We start from the raw sequence: 19381 nt of genomic DNA, 5'->3' as shown, positions 1-19381 counted from the left end.
AACAAGATGAAGAAAATATATGAAGATGTTAACCACAGTCTTTGGATGATGATAATATGGGTGAGTTTCTCTTCTACACTTCTGTAACTTCCAAGTCTCTGTGATGAACACATACCGTGTTTATAATGGAAATACATGTAATAAAGGTAGGTTCCCAAAACACTGTGAGAAAGCCTGTCCCAGGTAACCAAGACAAAATACTTAACTGTAATCCCACAATGACCACACACCATTTCCTCACTGCTTTCTGTGTCTCTTCCCATCTTTGACCCTCTGCATACTCATCACAAACACCGCAGTCATCAGACTGTGCACAGGTCAAGGTGTCAACAGCAATGGTTGTTGGGTGTCGGGAATATGGATGAGTTTCTTTTCTTTTGCTTTGCTGAATCTCCCCGAAGTCTGCCATAAGTATGTACTATATTTGTAATGGAAAAATACATACGTAAGATTTAGTACCAAAACACCAAAGATCATTCAAGGAATCTGAGACAAAACGTTTAACCATAATCCCATAACGACAATACTCTTAATTATTTTCCGTATTTTTTTCATTTTAGACTTTATGCACATGTACTCAACGGTCATAATCACAAGCTTGTGCACTGACATGAGATGGAGAAAACAGATCAAGATGTGAACAGTAGTTGTTGGGTGCTGGGGATATGGGCGACTTTTCTAATTTATTTTGTATTTTCCAATTATTCCTCTGGGCACGTATTATGCTTGTAATGGAAACAAACATAATAAGCTTTGTTATCAGGACACTACTATAAGGAACATCTGAAAACATTAAGATGAAAGTGTTTAACCGTAATTCCACAAAGGTAACAGTTATTCCGAGTACACATTTTGACACAGTTATGATCATAAACCTGTGCACAGAAACGAGGATAACAATATAGTGAGAAGTATATCTGTCTTTGGATGGGGGGTATATGGATTTTTTTTTCCTCCACTTTTCTGTATTTTCCAAGTGCCTGATAATGAGTTCAAATTGTGTTCACAATGGAAACATGATTATAAACTTTTTAGTAACACTACGATGAAGAATATTCAAGGAATTTAAGAAAATAATGCTCGACTATAAGCCTACAACACCACCACCACGACAGCTTTTGACTATAAGCATACATTTTTAAACAGTTATAACTGTAGTATAAATATAATTCTGTGTCCTGTTTTTTCCACTTAGTATTCCGTAAATATATTTCCATGTTGCTACAATACTCTCCATGATTATCATTTTTAAACAGCTGCATTAGGAGTTCACCGACAAGTTCCCTTAATTGTCCTCCTATTTTTGGCATTACGTTGTTCCTAATGTTTCACTAAGCAAAGGCTGGAACGGACACCCTGACATCTGGCAGGTCTCTTTCTGAAGAGTTCTACCAGTTAATACTGCCAACAGTGATGAACACAGGTTCACCCCACCGACGCTGACGCCAGCCCCCACCTCAGGGTCCTCCTCTGAGGCTGTGCCTCACTGTCCCTCAGCTCTCCCAGGCGTCCAACCTCGGGTCTTCACGTGCAGCTGGCCCTCGCCTACACCATGCCATCAAAACGGCCCCTTCTTCTCAGAGGCCCAGGATATCCTGCTCATTCATTCTTCCCATCCTGGCCTTCCCATCCCCGCTCCTGATGTTGCTTCCAACTGCTTCCTCACCCTCCGAGGTCTGGAGACGTTATCAGGACTCCCCCTTCTTTGGCTTACTCTTTTCTGCTTCCTGCTCTCACCCTACCAACCTCCTTCGACTTTGGCATTCCTTCCAGCTGCGATATGCTCTCCCCGAGCCCTAACCGTGCGGACCTAGGAGAGGGAGATTTAAACACATTTCCCCAGCAGGTACTTTAACTTTGCTCGCCCAAATAATCTAGCTCTTATCTTCTGCTCTCTTAATCTACCAGATCCTCTTAAAACATTTTTTTTTAATTTTAATTTTTTTTTTTTTCCAGCCAACTCAAAGCCAAAAAGAGTTCTTAATAGTCATTATGCAAGGGGCGGGGAAGCAAAGGGAGCACAGGTGGTCCACAGAACAGGATACAGGAAACCTCGAGCTGTGAGGTCGACTTGTGATCACACGGGCAACCAAGGCGACTAGACAGACGTGACGCTCTGAAGGATAGGTGACAACTGCTTATTTAGGGGGGCACTCTTTAAGAGGAAGGGACAGATGGCAACGAAACAAATTAAGGCTGCTAGGGAACCTGAGTCCATGTTAAGCTCGAGTTGACTGTAAAGAAAGCTTTTTTTTTTAAATGCAAGTTAGACATGGGGTTGAGGGTCAGACAGGTAAAGACGAGAATTAAGTTTCACACTAGAAAGCTCTAAGGATACTCGCCCCTGGGCGCCCAGGGTGCAAAAACTGAGTTGTAGCGGCACACACGGACGAAGCCCCGTTGCTACTTGTCGCTTAAGGCAGGGAGCGCGCAAAGGGAGTGATGAGGCAGCAGCCCCGTCCTAACTTACATGAGAGCCCCCACGGCTCTCAACCTCATCAGGCACGCGCGATCTAGGGATGGCTGCAACCACTCTTGAAAGGCAAAGACACAAGATGCACAGGGAGAAGCTTCAGCTTTTGTGAATTCACTATCCGACAGACATCAAGTTGGTTTAAATACAAATAACAAAACTTGTAACTATTTTTTGCATGAGAACCACTGCAAAGTACAAGGTGGCAACCAATCAATTTGGGGTTACAAAAGGCCAACCCACGAATCGTAAAGGCTTACACAGCATTAGGTTCCAAAGTGTTAGTGTAGACAAAACGGCTGAAAAGGAAGCTCCAAGTACTTCCCCTTTCAAACAGCAAAGCGGAAAAGACATTTTATCTTTCATGCCTACACCTTTACAGGAATATTTAAGAGTAAGGAACAACACAGTCAATTACTCAAAAAAATATGGATGGGATTCAAATAACGCACAATAAATCTTTCTAAGGATCTAAGATGCTTACAAATATATTCTAATTTGTTGCTCTCTTCCTCCTCCAAAAAAAAAAAAAAAAAAAAAAAAATCAAAGAGTACCAGGTAAGGAAGGTACCTCTGCAAGTGAACTGTAGCTGGATACCATGTTAAGTCCAAATATGAGTACTGTTTGCTATGATTTGCTATTTTATATACAGCTCAGGAAACATTCATTATATATAGGTTCCAGGAGTGTCATTTACAGATGTGGGCGATTTCCGTAGCCTTGAAAACCCCTCCAGCTTTCCGTCAATGCAATTACTCGGGTGGAAGGTAAGATGTGTGTTATGGCTTTCCCACATGCATACGCCGATGTTTGATGGGGAATTGCTAAGTCCGAAGGAGTCTCCACCTTCAGTTTCTTTCCAGGCTGAGTTGTCTGATGTTCAAAGTCAGGTGTGTATACGCCAAGGGAAGCCTCCTTCCGACATCATCGTGGGTTGGTTCCGATTATCTGTAGTTCAGTAAGGGTCCAGTCCTAGTGAAGGTTTTCCAACCTTGACACCCGAGTCCTCAGCCGGTGTGGGTGTTCTGGTGCCTGGCCAGGGACAGGCGGTCAGTGAACACCTGCCCACAGACGTCACACTTGAAGTACTTGTCATCAGCCCTGCCGCTGTCATTGCTGCTGGTGCTGGCATGCTCGGTGTAGTGGGAGCTTTCCCCGTAGACACTTCCAGGCTCGAATATTATCACCCTGGCATGGGTTTTCAGGTGCTCACCGTAGGCCGAGTTGGAGGTGAAGGTCTCGCCACACTCCCTGCAATCGTAGTAGGGCTCTTCCACTTGAATCTCCTGGTCGTCACCTTCCTCTTCTGGGTCCTCGATCCCTGCACCGTCCGGCTCATCCGCATCTCCCTCTGGCTCCTCGGCTCTTTCCTCTGGGTCTTCGATCCCTGCCCCATCTGGTTCATCAGCATCCCCGTTGGGCTGTTCGGCCTCCCCGTTGGGCTGTTCGGCCTCCCCGTTGGGCTCGGCGGCCTCCCCCTCCGGCCCCTCGGCCTCTCCGTTGGGCTCGGCAGCCTCCACGTTGGGCTCGGCGGCCTCCACCTCTGGCTCGGCGGCCTCCACCTCTGGCTCTGCGGCCTCCGCATTTGATCCCTGGATCCGCAGAACTTCCCGTGGAACGAGGACGTTGGCTTCAACTTCCTGGGTGGCGGTTGCCGCCTCCTCTTCCTCGAGGTGCAGCTTCTGATGCTTCGTGAGGACTGTGTTGTGGATGAAGGACTTGCCACAGTCCTTGCACTCATAGAAGGGTGAATCTCTCTTGGGGGGCTCGGTGAGGAAGGAGGTATGGACGAAGGTGGCCCCGTAGTCGTAGGGCTCGTCCTTCTCGTGAATCCTCACGTGCTCCCGGAGGTCGGCCTGGCTGGGGAAGGATTCTCCACAGGTCGCGCACTCATAGTGCTTGTCCTTGGCCTGGTCTCTCTGAAGGTCTGTGGGGGCCGAGCCTGGGCTGACCGCATCTGTGCTTCCCTGGCCCTGCTCCAGCAGGCTGTCTCCAGCGTGGACTCTCATGTGTTCGCTAAGGACAGAGCCGTGGATGAAGTCTTGTCCGCACACTTGGCATTGCAGGGACGTCCCAGCAGGAGGACTCTTCTGTGGGGCCCGAGGCCGCTGCGGGCTAATGACCAAGGGCTGCATAAAGGGCTCATCATACCTCCTGTGGCCGTAAAACTGGTCTTGCTCATGGATTTTCTGATGCTCGAAAAGGAATGAGCTATGAACGAAAGATTCCCCACATGCCGGGCACTCATAAAGCTGCTCTCCAATGTAATCTTTCTGATACTCACTGACAGAACGGGTGTGCATCACAGAACGCGCGTACTCGCGGCTGTCGATGAGGTACTCTCTGCCGTGAACCTTCTGATGGTCCCTGAGGTCTGTGCGATCCACGAAGCCCAGCCCACAGTCCTTGCACCCATAGATGGTGTCTTCAGGCTCATCCGGCTCGTCTGGCCCTTCCTGCCGAGGCTCTTCCTGTCGAGGTCCATCAAGGCCCACACCCCGAATCACAGCGCCTCCAAACAGCTCCCCACCATGGAATTTCTCTCGGGCATAGATTTTCTGATGTATGCCAAGGTCTTCAACAGTGGCAAAACACTCCCCACACTCCTTACATTCATTGCGGACAGGCTGTTCAGCGTAACTGGTCTGAGCTGGGGGTTCAGCGTAACTGGTCTGAGCTGGGGGTTCAGCGTAACTGGTCTGAGCTGGGGGTTCAGCGTAACTGGTCTGAGCTGGCTCTTCAGCGTAACTGGTCTGAGCTGGCTCTTCAGCGTAACTCATCTGTGCTGACTGGCCCGCATAACTGGTCTGAGGATCCGTGGAGGCTATGCTGCGAATGACAGATCGTATGTAGTTTTCACTTCCAGAGGGCTTCTTTCTATCATGAATCTTCTGATGCTCAGTGAGGTCAGAGCTATGAACAAAGGACTCTCCACACTCCGGACATTCGTAAAACTTCTCTCTCGGGTGAAACGTTTGAGGTTCCCCAAAACGCAGGGAGTGGATTACAGAGGTCTCATAAATCCTCCGCTCGAGGTTCTTCTTCTTAGCACGAGCCTTCTGGTGCTCGCGCACATCCGACTTGGGGACGGATGGTTCACCATCCTTCTTCCATCCACTGGGGCCCTCCCCAGCGAGACTGTCCTGAGATACGGTGTGGGACGCACCGTGCACGAAAGAGCCCTTGAAGATGTTCTTACCCCCTGCATAGGGGCTCTCTAGGGCAAGGGTCTTCTGCGGCTGGCCACAAGGGTCTGAGAGGTAAGCGGAGGACTCCCGCTGCTCGTCACAGCCAAGGAGCTCATTTCCACCGCGACCACGGGGAGGCCTGAAAGCAGCTAGGCTGTGGATGACGGACCTCTCATACCCCTTTCTTTCAGAGGTACTCTCCCCAGCGTGGACTTTCCAATGTTCGGTGGCACCCGAGCTCTGAACGGTCGCCTCTGCTATCACTCTCGGTTTGCTGTGACTTTTATGAGCCCCAGGGAAGGCTGAGCTATGAATGAAAGACCTCTCATAGGGGTTCCTCTCGTAGGACAGGGCTTCCCGGCTGTCATCAGGATTGGAGCTGACAGTGAATGCCTTCTCGTCTTCCTCGTCCTCAGGTGGCCTTGTTATAGTGTGACTCTTCTGAGATTCGGGGAAGGACACACCGTGAATGACAGACTTCTCGTACCCCCGGCCTTCAAAGAGGTTCTTCCGAGAATGAATTTTCTGATGCTCGATGAGGTCTGAGTTTTGCCTAAAGGCATCTCCACCATCTCTGAAGTCGTAGGCCTTCTCTGTTGGGTAGGTTTTCTGGCGTCTTTTAAGGGACTGACCAGGAATGAAGGTTTCCTCACACACTTTGCCCTTGTTTTCAAATGGGTTTCCTCGGGTGTGGATCTTGTGGTGCTCTTTCAGGGATGCGCTGTGATGAAAGGTCTCCCCGCACACCTTGCACTCGTACATTTTCTCTTTCCCATACATCTTCTGAAGCTCGTTAAGCGCTGGGCTGGGTTTGAAGGCTTCCCCATGCTCACTACCTTTGTCATCTCGGCCATGGGTTTTCTGGTGCTCGACCAGGGCAGAACTATGAAGGAAGGTTTCCTTGCACACCCTGCACTCATAGAATTTGTCCTTCCCATATATCTTCTGGAGCTCCCTGAAGGTTGGGCTGGGCATGAAGGGCTCCTCGTGCTCCTCGTCCTTACACCCCGCAAGGCAATCTCTAGCGTGAATTTTCCGATGCTCGGCCAGGGCGGCGCTCTTATTGAAGGGTTCCCCACACTCCTTACATTCAAAGCGCTTCCCTCCGGTCTGCCTTTTCTGAACCTCACTGACGGCCACACTATGAAGAAAGGACTCGCCGTACTCATACAGATTCTCCCTGGTGTGCGTGATCTGATGCTCCACAAACCCCGAAATCACGCTGAAGGACCTCCCACACTCATCACACACATAGGGCGTCGCCCCAAAGTCGAAGGGCTGCAACTGGGGGACGGGCGGCGCGCTAAGGCTGCTCCCACTAGCGGCCTTCCTCACCTCGCTGCGCTCAAAGGGCCGCTTCCTTGCACCACCTCTCCGACCGTGCACGGAGCCCTTCCCGTCTGTGTCAAAATGATAGCGCCTTTTTCTCTCAAGAACTCTCTTTCTGGAAACAAGGTTTGAGTTTAAATTAAAGCCTCCTCCCCCAAAGGCATTCCCTTCATGGCCCCTCTCCTGAATCACCGACTCCCTCTTGTTGAATGGAACTTCCTTCCAGTCACTGTCTGGCCTCCTGGGGAACCTCTGCATCCGATCGCTAGGTTCCCTTGCCCTTCCCGATTTGGAGTTGCGCGAAACGTCCTTGATGAACTTTTCCATTATCACCCCGTGGGAAGATTCATCTTCACAGATCCCCCGCCGATGGGCTGACTTTTTGGTTTCAGGCATAGTTTTCAGACCTGGAAAGAAATCCCAAATGTAAATGCTCCCTCGTCCCTGTACTTGTGCAAAGTAACACTGGGACCTCCGTGATGGTGGTGTGAAGATAAACTGTAAAATGCTTGTATTTTTGTGCATCAATTGTGTATCATCATGTATCAGTGTGTACGGACGGCTCCCATCTCACTGGTGCAAGCGCCACTCCACAGGGCCTCGCGCGCTCACCTCGACTGGTGCTCGGGTAGGCACTTCTCTTTGACCGTGATGAGTGGCCCTGGGTCATGTGCGAGTGGCCGTCGTCCTCGGCAAGCTGAACCCCTGTCCACAGGAAGAACACAACATCTCACACTCGAGTTGGGGACCAAGACTCATCACCATAAATGATGTCTGTCTTTCTCTCAGCCACGAAGTGTGAAGGGGCCCATATCCAAGCCCTACCACGTCTTCTGTCTGCAGTCTCATTTCCTTATTATTCATTCCTCAGCCTCTGCTGGTCTGAATTTTAGTTAATTCTCCTGACTCCACCTAGAAGTTTGTACAGAGACCTCCGAGTGCCTTCTAAATTTAGTGCGTTCTTTTCAGTCTTCCCCTTCTCGTAACCACCTCCTCAGTCCCGACATCCTTTCACTGGGCTTCCTGGCTCTCCTCCTACTCGTGCCTGTTTTCCCCACCTGGTCTCCAAACATGGGAGCTCCTCAAGGCTCCACTGCCCACACAACACTCCTGCAGAGCCAACCGCCTACTAGGACCTGAGCCAGATGTCTTCCAGGGGAATCCAAACTGGAACTTGGAACCCCATCCGAAATGAGTATTTAAATTTCCAGGGTCAGCACTCTTGGGGGCAAGAGTTGTCTCCTGGGCTCCCTGACCCCACACTATACACTCTTCCCCCAAAGCCAGAGGATTCGTAAAACACAGCCTCATCGTTTACGCCTCTGCTGGGAGCCGCTTGAGGGCCTCTGACCCGAGTCCACACACACTGCGGACCCTGACTCCGTGCAGCAGCCTGAGGGGCCAGGCCGGGAGAGCAGCGCTCACCCAGCGAGAGCAGCTTCCGGTAGTTCTCCATGTTGTCCTGAACTGGGTTCTGGGGCTTCCGGTCCTCGGTGAGGGCCACCACATCCTGGTACGACACCGCATCCTGCAACAGCAAATGCACACCTCTCCTCAGTGGAGTCCACTCCCGTGGGCGACAAGGACAGGACAACGCTGGCGGCACGGAAGCCACACACATACGCGCACACGGTGTGCAGCAAGTGCTCACACCACCTGGGGTTCCGAATGATCCAAGTCAGGTTCTACCAGGGACCTACTTGGCACCTACCTTGGTGCTACACTCTGAGGAAGCTCCCAAAGACGTAGGACACATATTCCTTGCCCTCATGCAGCTTATCATTTGTTTGGAGAGAAACAATCAGAGAACAGTAAACAACAAAGTGGGGTGCAGAGAGTCAGCGCTAAGCGGCTTTAGCGGGGGGACAGCTCAGGGTGGGCTGGGACGGTGAGCAAAGACCGCAGAGGCCGTGGGTGGGGTGGTAAGTGGTGGTGGGACTCTGGCCCGGACAGGGGTGGGAAGCTTCAACAGGCTCAGTGTCAACTGCACGCAGTGTTTCCAGACACCTGGTCAGCAGAGTGACCGGCTTCCATCCCCAGGCCCGCTGTGTCCGCCTCCGCCGTACACCGTGGGCCCTTCTGGGTATGGACAAGTTCTGAAGAACCCGGGGGTGACCTTAAGCACAGAGCACCTTCCTCTCCCAGCTGCCTTTTCTGCTTTGACGCACATTCCCTTGCAAAGCATCTTAGGAGTCCCCACATCACGCGGGACAGCCTCCTGCACAGGACCTCACAGGACCTCTCCTCACTGCTGCACTAGAACGTCACTAGTTTCGGGGAGTCGTGGTCCCAGGGAGCCTGGAGACAGACTCAAGGAGCGAGGTGGAGCTGTGGGAAGCCCGCAGGCTGTGGGGCCAGAGAAGACTCCAGGGTCAAAGGAGCTTATGCACCGTTTACGACCGAGCAACCCTGGGAGCAGACGTCTTTCCAAACCTCAGGTCCTTCACCTGTGAAATGGAGAGAAGGGCATCGGCCTGCCCTGTAGCACTGTGGGAGTGGATGTCCTGCGATGTGATTTGTTGTTTAAGCATGGAGAAAAATCGTGTAAGGGAAAGGTAAATTGTTGTCACTACTGAACTATTATGTAAAGATATTTTGATATTAAATTTGCTACAGTTCTGGAAAGTGGCACAGATATTACAGCTATGCACAAATGCACACACACACACACAAAAAGACACAATCAGGTGCATCGCCTACTGAAAAAAATAAACAGGCACAGGCACTGGGGTTTATGAGGAAAGCCTCATTTGTAATACAACTGCCAATGTGCAGTGATTAAAAAGCAAAGAGCCACCCCCAAAACTAAGCAGAACTTCAAAAATGAAAACTCTTACTAGGCCAGGCCTTAGGATTTTTAGGACAACACACTACAAAAGATCAGGAAGCACTCACTGCAAAATTGGCTGGTACCACCACCGGCCAGAAAGCTAGACTACACCCTTTCTGGTGGGAGCCTGTCTCCTCCTGTCAGAGGGCGGCTCCCCAGAGCGGGCACCCCGCTGTGCTCGGGGGCGATAGTGCCTCCATCCTAAGGCCTCAGCCCTGGATTATTGCAAAGCAGGAGAAGCCCGCTGGGAGCACAGATGCATTTGTGGTGGGAGAGGGAGGGAACCAGAACTCCTAACTTGCGGGCTGCCAGAGAGCAGATGAGGTCAAGAACCCGGGGGGCTGAGGGTGCCAGAAGGGCACCACCCCTGGTGCTAACAGAGGCCAAAGGGTGATGGCAAAAGGGAAGGGGCATTTCTCATGTATTTCTCTCCGCTTGCCTAATCTGAGTAACATAAATGTAATGTATGTTAAATTTTGGACTACGTTGTTGCTAGGAAAGAAAAATGCTGCTTTGACTTAAATTAAGTTGACCCATTCAAGTGGGTAGCCCTAAGCAGTTGTTCTCTTTGTATCTGTGATCAACCATGGATCTAAGGTGGCACAAGCCACCGCCACGTTCCCTGTTACAGATGCTGTCCGGAGAAAAGCACCCACACTGCTGCATCCTCACATGACCTACACACACGAACAATGCAGGCTGAAGGAAGATGAGAACTTTGTTTGTTATTTCTACGACACCAAGGTAGGAGGAACCAGTGGCTTCCAGACCTCTGGACCACACACAGGGGACCAACGCTTTCCAGTAGCGAGGACGGGCATTTGAAAAGCAAAATAAGACACAATCCCACTGCCAATCTGCTATCACCTTCATTTCATAAGAGTACTTTAACACCCCCAAATAAGGACACCCACAGTTCCTGTTTTCCCTGAAGATGAGTGAACGCTTGGTCCCAGGCTCACAGAGCAGTTAACTGGAAACCCCTGACATCCATCACTTCGTGGGGGCAAATGCACACTAAAGAGGTTTCTTCTTCAGAGTTTCTACGATTTAATGTTTTTATCTGGATTCCTAAAATTTGGTCAATTTGGTTTCTCCAAATAAGAAACCAAAATTAGTGACAAACTAAGTGTGTCCCACACATAGAGGCCTCTCCCTGGGACAAGGTCATAAAGCACATCTGGAGCACCGGGGTCACCTCCGACCCAGCCCACCCTCCACATCCCTCCCTCCCTTCCACATCCCCTCCCCCATCAGTACTGCTGCAGCAGAAGCTCTGCTTTCAGTAACGGGATGCCATCCCCCTCCTTCTCACACACCTGCGCGTTCTGGCTTGCCTCCAAGACACAGGACAAATGACAAGAGTTTTGGGGGTAGAATTCAGAGCCCTCTGTCACCTGACCCCACCTTTCAAACCCCGCCACAGGGAGCACCGTTACCGCATCTCGGGGCACTGGGGAGAGACTGCACCTCTGCCCTTGCATTCCACCCACTCTGGCTTTCATCCGGTGCCGCTTTGGGGCTTGTGCCGGGCTCTCCTGAACACCTGGGATCCCCCACCCCAGGGGGCACCTGGCCAGCTGCTCCTGTCCCTGTGACAGTCCGCTACCCTGTCTCTTCCTTAAGAGCGAGCTGGACAGCCAGCGTCAGGAACAGCATCTCTCTCTACAGAGACTCCCCGCATGCTTGCTGAACACCCTCCTGTTACAAGACAGGAGGCTCCCAGGACGGGTCCCGCCTGGTCACCACCACGCGCCCAGGGCCGCAGGCTCCGCACCCTCCTCCACGCTGCTGTGTCACACGTGACCCTCTCTCTCAAGGCCCGTCTCCCCTGTACCCACAGCCAGTGAGTCCCACAATGCCTCCCTCGTGCCAGGCATCGCACTGCGCCCTTTCTATCTACGTATGACTCTCACCCATTCCTCACAACAGCCCGCCCACTTCACAGATGAGGAAACCGAGGCTCGGCTTCGTTAATGGTCTGAGGTTACACAGCTAGCAGGTGGCAGAGCCAGGCTCCAGACCCAGCTCTTCCAGGCCCCGGGGCCTTCTGCTCTCCCCCCAAGTCTGCTCTGTGGATGTGCAACTTTCCTGGCTCCCTACTGAGGACCAGAAACACCTGCAGGGTTGATGGGCTTCCCTGGCCCAGGAGGAACAGCCGCTGCGGATGACGCACCACGAGACACAAACACTGAGCAGAAAAGCGCTCCTCTGATCCCGTGGATGAACCAGAAAACAGGCAGCAGTTCCCCAGCCACCAGTCACCCCTGGGGACAGGACAGCCTCCTGGGGAGTCGCTGGGGCTCTCCCCAACCCAGGTAGGATTCTAGCGGGCAGATAACTCAGCCTCTCGGGAAAGAAAGGCATCTCTGCCATGAAATGAAGACAGCCTTCCTAGAATGAGTAGAGACCTAAGCATACCTGTGATCTCGTCTCGTAATCCATCACAGAGTCCCGACGTTTGTGCTCTCTTTCCTTTGCAAAAGCCACTTTCTCCATCAGAGGAAGGGAAAGATCCCGCTGATGAAACCCTGGAAGACAACAGGCGTCATGAGGGAACAAGGCACAGTCAACCTGGCACGCGCAATGGGGAGCAGTCGGAGGAGGACCTACTGCTCCTGGGGCTCCGGGTGTACGGCCAGCGGGCCCGGGACTCCAGGCCCCTGCCTCTGCCCTTCCGGTGCTCCCGCTCGCGGGCTCGCTCCCAGTCTCGGTCCCAGTCCCGGTCCCAGTCCCGGTCACCTGAGGAAGCAGACATTTCAGGAGCTGACCACGTGCCCTGACACGAGTGCGCTCACTTCACGTGCACATACCCCTCTGGAAGGGATGCTAGGAGACGGATCCCGAACAGGGGTCCCAAGTGCAACCCGACACCCGGGCCCCGGACCACTGTTTCTGGGGGCCTCGCCTAGGTGGGCCTGGTCTCAGTCAGGGCTAACACTGAGCTGAGGAGCTGGTTCCCCCTTCAGGTTCTCCTGGTCCCCCCAACTCCCACGTGGTCAGGTCCACGTTCGGGAAAATGGACTTCAGACCCTCCGCCGCCTCGCTTACCCCAGTCAGTCCTAATGTGCACGTAACTTTACCCCAAAGAAATGAAACACCCACCTGCCCCAAAAGCAACGTTCCTTCAAAAAGTTCACCGAAGAACCTTTACCAAATAAAACAGCTTTGGAGGCAAAGGGGTGATGAACTCTGCCCCTCCTGGGAGGCTGTGGACACAACCTGAAACAGCCTACTGCAAAATTCACATAGCTTTAAACATTTTCTCTCATCATTAAGAGAAACAGTTGTATTTCACTCCACACACGTGTCTGCTCCGATGTAAGAACGACTCCTTCCATCCTCACTGATTTCCTTCCCCCTCAGACCTCTGAGCAGCAGCCCTGCCCCAGTGAAGTCCTGCGCAGCCTGGATGGCGCGGCGACCGGGCTACTCACTGCAGCAGGCGGAGTGTGGCGGCGGGGACTCTGCTGCCTTCCGGCTCATGCTGCCGTCGCTGTGGGCGTCACTGCTGGTGTCGTCTGAGAGGGCACCACACACGACTTAAGGTCTCGACCGTGCTCGCTCGCCGGTCCCCTCTAAGTAGCCCCCCCGGGTGGCCCCCACCCCTTGCTGCAGGGGTCAGACCCTCTCGCCCCGCCCTCCTGCCCCTGCTGGGCAGGAACGAGGCTGTGACCCTCCCGATGGCAGCGCCAGGTACAACCTCCTGGGGTGCCCCCTGCCCCCGCCCCGGTTCCACAGAGCCTGGGCCAGGGCGCGGTGTGTGCAGGCTCCCTTCCAGTCAGAGGCCCATGGTCTCCTTCCCTCTCGCATCCTAACCAGGAGGGATTCTGCTCCGTGGGGACACGGGGCACCAGCTCTCATTGGGCTGTCACAGCTGGGGAGGGAGGTGCAACTGGCACGCCGTGGGCAGAAAGGCCGGGAGGCCACCTACGTCCTATGGCAGGGCAGTCCCCCACTCCCCGCGAAGAGGACGATGGGCCTAGAACATCAGGGGCACGGCGCAGGGCACCCCAGGGAGCTCCACCTTCCTCTCCCACTCACCTTCCGGTTCGTACATCTCCTTGTAATTTTCCAGCAGAGTAACGAGTTTCTCGCAGTTCTCTGGCTTTTTTGCACGCACCCAAGGCTTGATCTTTTCTGGAAGGATGGTCAGGTACTGCTCGAGGACCAAGAGCTCGATAATCTCCTCCTTGGTGCGAGTCTCCGGCTGCAACCAATCGAGGCAGAGGTTTCGGAGTTTGAGCAGGGTCTTCCGAGGCCCGACAAATTCCACGTAGAGGAAGTTCCGAAACCTCTGATGAAAGAATTCAGAGTCAGTGGCGGCTTCTCCTATGGCGGCATCCGGCTCCTGAGACAAGTCACTGTCTAGCTCACACAGATTTGGGGCCCAAGACCTCTTGGGTTTGGTGGCAGACAAGTACTTTGGAGGCAGCATCTCTCTAAGGAAAATTTTCACTGGAGGAACCCAACATGAGTCAACAGGAAAGACGCGGCAGCCTGGGACAGTCAGTACTCAGGGACCTGCGGATCGTAAGGAGACATACACATGTCCCAGAAGTCGAGGACCGGGCAGCAGTGTGGGGCTGCCCGACAAGGGCACCAACAGTGTTTTGTGAACAGGCCAAGGGCAGAAGAGAGGCATCAAACCCCAACACACAGACACATGCACAGGCAGGCGTTAAAGCACCACACACACCCGTGTGAGGAGTGAGCTCTGCTACTAACTGGTTCTGTGACCCTGGGCCACACAGCCCATGTCCTGCAGTCTGTTCCCTTATCTACAAAATGGGAACAACAGACCTACACCCCTTCTAGAACTGTCAGGCTTAAATAAGCCAATACACCTAAAAGGCCTAACCACCCAGCACACAGCACATGGGGATGTCCAAGGTGCTGGCCATTATTAAAATGGGATGTCGGTATTTTTTCTTAGCAAAAACGGAAAGGGGGTCGTGAGGGGCTCAATCCTGCCATTTCTGAGCATTTCTTCCCCTAACATGGTTGTTAAAACAGCATACAACACGTGAAAGGTAGAAGATCACATAAAAATGTTACAAGTGCTCAGCTCTGGGTAATGCGATTGCAAGTGCTCTTAATAATTTTCCTGAACCCGCGCTGCTGTTAAGTTAAAATTCAATGAAATTAAAAGTTCAGCTCCTCTGTCACACCAGCTACATTCCAAGCGCCAGTGGCTACCCTACTGCACAACACGGAACATCTGCCTCGTGGGGGCAAGTTCTATTGGCCAGAGTGGCTGGACAGCATCTGAGTTTGCAAGAAAGCTCAGGACCCCTGCGTCAGCAGTGCCCACCCTTCTGAGAAGCGTCTGCCCCACAGCCCAGCCTTGGGCTTGTGCTAACACCACGTCCTCTGGGAGCCTTCGCGAGACTCACTTCCTCTACTAGCGTTCCAAGCACTTGCTGCATTTAGTCTTAAATATTTGAGCTCACGTGCCTATGCCCCCACTGTAAACTCCAGTAAAGGGATGAGAGACGAACTTTTCCATCACTGGAAGAGTCAGGTATCAACACTGATAGAGCATGTTGAAGATAATGTACGCAAACCCATTTTAAAATAGGTTTTAGACACAGGCATGCATTCTTACTACAGGCCTGCAGAAGCACAGTGCAGTTTCTGGGTTAAGCTCTGCAGCACTGTTTCCAAAAGAACACCCTGGCGTTTCACTCACCCCCACCTGCCCACTTTTCTACCCGCCCCTTCCCGGTATTCCCGACAAATAGGCATGGGAAGCACTGCGCGGCATATGTGGAGCTCTCTTACAGCGCTGCCTAGCACAGAGGGGGACGGTGAGAGGAAGTACCAGTGAACCCACAGAAACCCTACACAGGTGATCAACACCTATTATTCATATCAATGGTGAGAAAGTGATCAAGCGACCATAGGGCTTCTTCACACCCCTGCACATCCTCCTGCTTTTATCAATCTTTTCAAATATCTAGCTTGCCTCCACAGAACCAGCTTTCTACTTTGATAATCCTCTGTATCATTTATTTCCTTACTTGTCTTTTAGTATCTGCTCCCTCCCTTCTTAAGAAAACTTTTTAGACCAAGTATAAAAGCTGATTTTCCATTTTCCTTTTGTTCTAACGTAACCAACTAAGGCTATACGTTTCCCTTCACCTAAACCATTTTAGTTGCATGTGGTTTCTATTATGTAGCCTTGTTATTAGTGGTCAGCCACAACTGGAGCAAGAAAGTAGGCAATACAGGAAAGAAATCTAGGTTTGGGTGAATTAACTTACCTGACAGTTTTGTACTTCTGGCTTTACTTCCAGAGAAGAACAAAACCACATGCAGCAAAAATTCTTTTTGTTTTAAAAGGAAAAACCAGTAAGTTAAAAAGGATTTTTTTTTTAATGTCTAAAGAGAAAACAAAAGGTGTTTCAATTATTCAGTCTCAAAGTAGCCTTCATCATTTGGGCCTGAATGCAGGGGACTCTCTCCAGACAGTGGTGGGCTCCGCTCCGCCCCGTGTAAACTGCCCTCCCACTCTCTCTGCATCATCCTCTAGAGCTTCAGCACCAACCACACAGATGCACCTCCATTCGGAGACCCTGCCACTCCCGCCCTGCCTGCCCTGCCCTCCTTGATGACAGACAGGACACTAGATACCACCCTGCTGGGCAGGGGAAAGAAAGGGCAAGCGTCCAGTCTCTGGAGAGCTGATGAGACAGCTGGGACAAGAGAACACAGTCGAGTTTACCCAACGACTGGCTAAGAGGGACTGCCGTGACAAGAGCAGGGCCCTCAAAAGCCAGCAGGCCTGTGCGGGACAGAGGGGCGGGCAGGAAGCCCAAGCCTGCTCTGTGGCATCCAATTCCAGAGAGAACTCCAGTCCCCTAGATGACAGCAGCCCCACCTCTCAGAGGCCACAGGACACCCTTGGGTATGTAAATCACCTGTTTGGGAATAGGATCCTTTCTGGAACTTCAGAACAAGTGTTCTTATCCACAGGAACAGAGTCAAAATGCCAGGGACCTGCAGACATTTTAAAGAAATACATGGACAAATAAACACAGAAGAAATGTAAAGAGTGTCAGGGAATTCACTCTCCAAATGGCTGTGGACTGAGATAGCATTGGGAGTGAGGCCTTATATACCATATTCAAGAAAAGGCCCATTCCCATGTCATATAGACCAACCAGAGACAAGAAGCAGAAAGCTTTCAAATTTTCTTTATGAGACCAGAATAATTAAAACATCTAAGACAAAGAGAGCACTAGCAAACTGCAGACCAAACTCACTTATAAAAGCAGACATAACAGTCTTAACACTATGACTAATGAACATCATTCTACAGAGTTTCAGCCAATTACAAGAAAATCTGGGGCGTGAACAAAGAAAGATGTAAAATTATCACTCTCTTATGTAAGACCATCCACTCAGATATTGCAAATCAGTGGAAACAGACCTTATAATAGTCATAATAATTTAGTAAGAAACCCATTTATAACAGACTCCCTAAATATGGACCGACAATAACCAATTTGAAAAAATGGGAAGAACTCCATTGTAAAAATACAAAAGATTTAACAGAAGAAGACAGCACCCATAGGAACAAACTTATACATTATATTGCAATAGAAAAGGCAATAACCAGAGAGACACAGGATAATCGTGGAAGATATACGGATCTAGCATATGAAAGCTCTAAATACCCCCTATACTACCTAGTGGAATTTCAAAGAATATAAATGTTGGGGAACTTGACAATGGTTCTAAAGTTGACCTGGAAGAATTTCACTTGGATCAATATTTTGAAAGTTCATACATCAAAAGGCCAACAAACCACACACAAAAAAGAAGTATCTTAATATAATCTCAGGGTTAAGAAAGTTCTTTTCTAGTATGATGCCTAAAGGCAGAAAGACGACAAAAAAGTAACAAATGATGTTCTTGTCTATACCATCAAAGCCAAAGCAATAAATCAACCACCTAAAAAAGCACCAAAAAAGACAAGAAGACTGATTCACTTAAGAACTGTAATATAAGTTTACTGTATGTACACAACTGAGTATGTAGAACTCTATGAAAGTGGCATTAAAAAATAGTAAGGAATGTATATAGATTACTTCAATAAATAATAATGGTAATAGGAGATCTAGCCAATCATTCACTTGGGGAAAGAGGTCACAACATATATGAAAATGCTAAAACTAAGATCAAAATAAAATAAATAAAAGATTAATTTTTATAATCCTGGAGCAGGGACGGGATCTTCTAACCTGACAATAAAATTGGGAAACAGGGACAACTTTGACTTTGTATACATACTTCTCTAATCACATTAATTTTTCTTCCCACTAGGCATGTGTTTGAAGCATAAAGCACCAGTAGGTAAAAATTATACTTAAGAACTGTAGGCTTAAAAAGTTTGATAAGGAAGCAACAATTTTGCTAAGAAAATATAAATATTTGGTAAACCTGACTCAGGAAGCAGAGGAAAATCCAGGGAAGAAATTTAAAAAGATGAAATGACCGAAGGAGCAACTTCCCATAAAATTTCCATGAGTGAAGTATTTACCATGTTATAAAAAGCCTTCCAGAGCACAGAAAAGAGGCAGAGGACTTCCTGCTCACTGATCATATGACCACGTGAACACTCATAAACATCCTGTCACAAGGCAGATGCCAACTTGTATGCTGAAAATTCACCTGTTCCTTTTCGCAATTCAAATTCAGGACTAGAGTCAACAAATGTGATCTCTGTTAAATGTGCTCAAGATTTTCTGACCAGGCCGATGAAACAGCCCTTGGTCTGCAAGGGCTTTGAAAAAGAAAAGATTTTTAATAGAAAAACCTGAAAAACAGTTGGACCTTACCTACGCCTTCCCACAATGGCAGAGGAAATTCATTTGAGAGTAAGAAAGGGCCCTGGGAACAGAATAATCATAAAGATAGATAACATATATGTCATGTGAAGAAAAAACTGGATACACATATCCTGCAAATTTTATAAAGGGCAAATTGGTTACTTATCAAAATTAAAAAATGTAATATCCTGTCCTATTAACTCTACTATGAATTTATCCCAGAGATATGTAATGACATATGTGCAAAAATATATTCATTGAAGTACTGTTATGACAATGGGCAAAATATGGTATGTTTATATTGTGATTATGAAACCTTTTAAAATAATGCGGCAATTGTAAATAAATGGATGTGAGACGACCTGACCTCTAAGGTTGTTAAGTGCAAAATGGGACACACCAATGTGCATAGCATTCTAAGGAATTATAAAAACAGATGTCATTTACTTAAACGATTTCTGGAAGGACACAGAAGAGACTGTTAATAGTGATTAATAGTGATTGCCCCTGGGGAAGGGAACTGGGGGCCAGGGAAGGAAGGGCGACTTAACTTTTTCATTGTATATTCCCCTTTTGTTTTTATTTTATCATGACATGTATTACCTAGTCAAAAAAATAAATTCACAGTTAAAACAAAACGATAAACAAAAGCACTAGTGGAGGTCTTTCGAGACCGTGCTGCCCACTGAGTGGGTGCTGGCAGCACTACCACCTTAACGCTGA

The 19381-nt window shown here is 49.8% G+C and overlaps 1 protein-coding gene across 8 annotated transcripts in view; it reads right to left on the bottom strand.

Annotated features, from left to right (window-relative positions):
• Positions 1-286: 286 nt before the first annotated feature.
• PEG3 (paternally expressed 3) overlaps positions 287-19381 on the bottom strand; it is a 30681-nt gene continuing 11586 nt past the window's right edge. Inside the window, exons 3-11 of one of the 8 annotated variants that reach the window (XM_024742342.1) lie at positions 16745-16823; positions 16088-16150; positions 13866-14345; positions 13259-13342; positions 12435-12563; positions 12243-12352; positions 8417-8519; positions 7604-7696; positions 287-7398 (exon numbers count right to left, since the gene is read on the bottom strand). In XM_024742342.1, the coding sequence (XP_024598110.1) occupies positions 3482-7398; positions 7604-7696; positions 8417-8519; positions 12243-12352; positions 12435-12563; positions 13259-13342; positions 13866-14259 (4830 nt within the window). In that variant the 5' untranslated portion in view covers positions 14260-14345; positions 16088-16150; positions 16745-16823 and the 3' untranslated portion in view covers positions 287-3481. The remainder of the gene's footprint in view (positions 7399-7603; positions 7697-8416; positions 8520-12242; positions 12353-12434; positions 12564-13258; positions 13343-13865; positions 14346-16087; positions 16151-16744; positions 16824-19381) is intronic. The other 7 variants (XM_024742344.1, XM_024742346.1, XM_024742345.1 and 4 more) reach the window with 7 other exon arrangements.

The sequence above is a fragment of the Neophocaena asiaeorientalis genome, unplaced genomic scaffold (assembly GCF_003031525.2).
Source record: "Neophocaena asiaeorientalis asiaeorientalis breed wild unplaced genomic scaffold, Neophocaena_asiaeorientalis_V1.1 scaffold582, whole genome shotgun sequence".
Lineage (NCBI taxonomy): Eukaryota > Metazoa > Chordata > Mammalia > Artiodactyla > Phocoenidae > Neophocaena > Neophocaena asiaeorientalis.
The sequence above is the reverse complement of the archived record's forward strand: the minus strand, read 5'-3'. Positions and strand labels throughout refer to the sequence as shown.